Source organism: Vigna radiata, chromosome 2, assembly GCF_000741045.1.
Source record: "Vigna radiata var. radiata cultivar VC1973A chromosome 2, Vradiata_ver6, whole genome shotgun sequence".
NCBI classification, from domain to species: Eukaryota; Viridiplantae; Streptophyta; class Magnoliopsida; order Fabales; family Fabaceae; genus Vigna; species Vigna radiata.
The window spans coordinates 24,796,092-24,798,306 of record NC_028352.1 but is presented as its reverse complement, the minus strand read 5'-3'; the positions used below and the strand labels follow the sequence as shown (position 1 = coordinate 24,798,306).

The following is a 2,215-nucleotide window of genomic DNA, read 5'->3' as shown; positions in this document are numbered from 1 at the left end:
ATATATATATATATATATATATATATATATATATATATATATATATATGGAAGTTTGCCACTAAAGCAAATTTGGTTTTTGAAATCTTATTGAAATTTTTGTAACTTTTGTGAAGTTTTACATCTTGTTGGTTGTTGAGAAATTGAAACCAATATACTAGTAAAAATAATAACCCTAACCTTTTTTTTTTATTTCGTACTATTTTTTCTTATTTTTTATTTTTTTCATTTTTGAAAAAAATACGTAACTTTGCATTTTTATAATAATTTTATTTTTATATTTTGTCTCAAATAAATATAAAAATACGTCATAATACAAATTTTCATACTCATAAGTTAATAAAAGAAAATTACTTTTTTACATACTTAAATATTTTAATTCATTTCACACTATCATTTTCTATTTTTTATTTTTTTTTAAATATAAATTTAATGTAAAATTAATTGTGTTATGATATCATTATTTTGAAAAAAAAAAGGAAAATTTATAAACATGGATAAGAAAAAAAAGAAAAGAGGAAGAGGTATGTACCAGGTGGTCATGGCCATCCTGCAAGTAATGTTGTTGGTGAGTTTCATGAGTTGAGAGCCCAAATCGATTGCACCACCCTTCTCTCTCACATGCTCTAACATCCCTTTCACCCAACCTTCCATCTCTTCCTTTCTCACCTTCTTAGACCCTTCCAGCTGCCGCGGGCTCAGCAGTTCCGTCATGCACACTTTCTTCACGAACCGCCAGTACGGCCCGTAGGGGGCCGTCACGAACCCCGCCAGCCCAAAGGGCAGCTTCTCGGCCAAGGCGAACACAGGCCGGGAAGAGAACGCGAGATCGTGGGTCTTGAAGATGTGGGTGGCAACTTCAGCGGAGGAGACCACGAGGAGTCGGCGGGAGGGTCCAAGACGGAGGAGGAGGAGGGGGCCGTGGGCGGCGGAGAGGGTGTGGAGAGAGGTGTGGAGGGATGAAGAGAGGAGATGGAGGTGCCCTAGCAGAGGGAGGCTTGGAGGGCTTGGTGGAAGGTGGAGATGGTCGGAGGTGGTTTTTCCGGTGCACCTGAGAATGAGGAACAAGAACAGAAGCAGGAAGAAGAATGAGAGTGTCTCAATCATGGTGTGTTAACTGCAACAAAACAAAATCTGTCACCTTATCTTCAACTTTTGTTGGCATGCAATAAATATTTGTTGATTTGTAATAAATAAATAGATAAATAATAAAAACGTATCTTTAATATTTTTTAATAATTATTTTACAATAGTTTATATAATAATATTCTATATAAAAAAAAATTAAAATAGTTATCAAAATATTATAATTCAATAAATAAATAATAACTTCAAACATAAAAAGAATAAGATGTGGTCTACCTCTTGATAACTTGTTCTTTTTCTAAGTAATAATCTGGTGATATTAAATATTTATATTTATTTTATATACATTATAAAAAGAAAATAATTATTAAAAAAATCTAAATTTTGTATTTTTTAAAAAATAAATAAAAAATTAAACTTAAATAAATATAAAAAATTTATACGTGTCAAAATGTCAATAAACAAATAAATATTATACAACTAAATAATTCAAAAATTTAAAAAATAAAATAAATACATGGCAGACACGAGGATTCCTACAGTTACTTTATAAGCTTTTACTTTACCAAGAAGTTATTTATTACAGTGTTAAAATTGTTTGATAAAATTAATTTGTAATATAATTGAAAAATCTAAAGTAATATAATTCTACCATTTTTATTATTTAAATATTTTTCTCTACATAAAATCTTATACAGTGAAATTTTCAGATCCTTTCAAATAATATAACTCTTATTGAATTTATTTTTCAAAAAAATATTAATATACTTTTTATTTGAAGAAATAATATTATTTAAATAATTTGATGTAATTGTTTTATTGTTTATGTAAATGAAATATAGATTATTTCAATTTATAATGTTAACTTTTTATTTTAAATTATATTATAAAACTAAAAGGTGATTCAATAGATATTAAAAGTAATATAATTACTAATATTTTTAAATTAAAATATTTATCAATAGATAAAATAAAATAAAGGGTTAAATATGTTTTTAGTCCCTATACTTTGGGGTGATTTTGGTTTTAGTCCCTCTTTCAAACTATAGTACAATTTAGTCCTTCAACTTTAGAAAACTCTGGTTTTAGTCCTTTTTACCAAATTTTTTAAACTTTATTTGCTGTTTCAA

The 2,215-nt window shown here is 27.7% G+C and overlaps 1 protein-coding gene across 1 annotated transcript in view; it reads right to left on the bottom strand.

Moving 5' to 3' along the window:
* LOC106754414 (cytochrome P450 705A22) overlaps nucleotides 1-1,202 on the bottom strand; it is a 5,091-nt gene extending 3,889 nt beyond the window's left edge. The window contains exon 1 of the mRNA XM_014636427.2: nucleotides 532-1,202. Coding sequence (XP_014491913.1) covers nucleotides 532-1,106 — 575 coding nt within the window. The 5' untranslated portion in view covers nucleotides 1,107-1,202. The remainder of the gene's footprint in view (nucleotides 1-531) is intronic.
* Nucleotides 1,203-2,215: the final 1,013 nt, after the last annotated feature.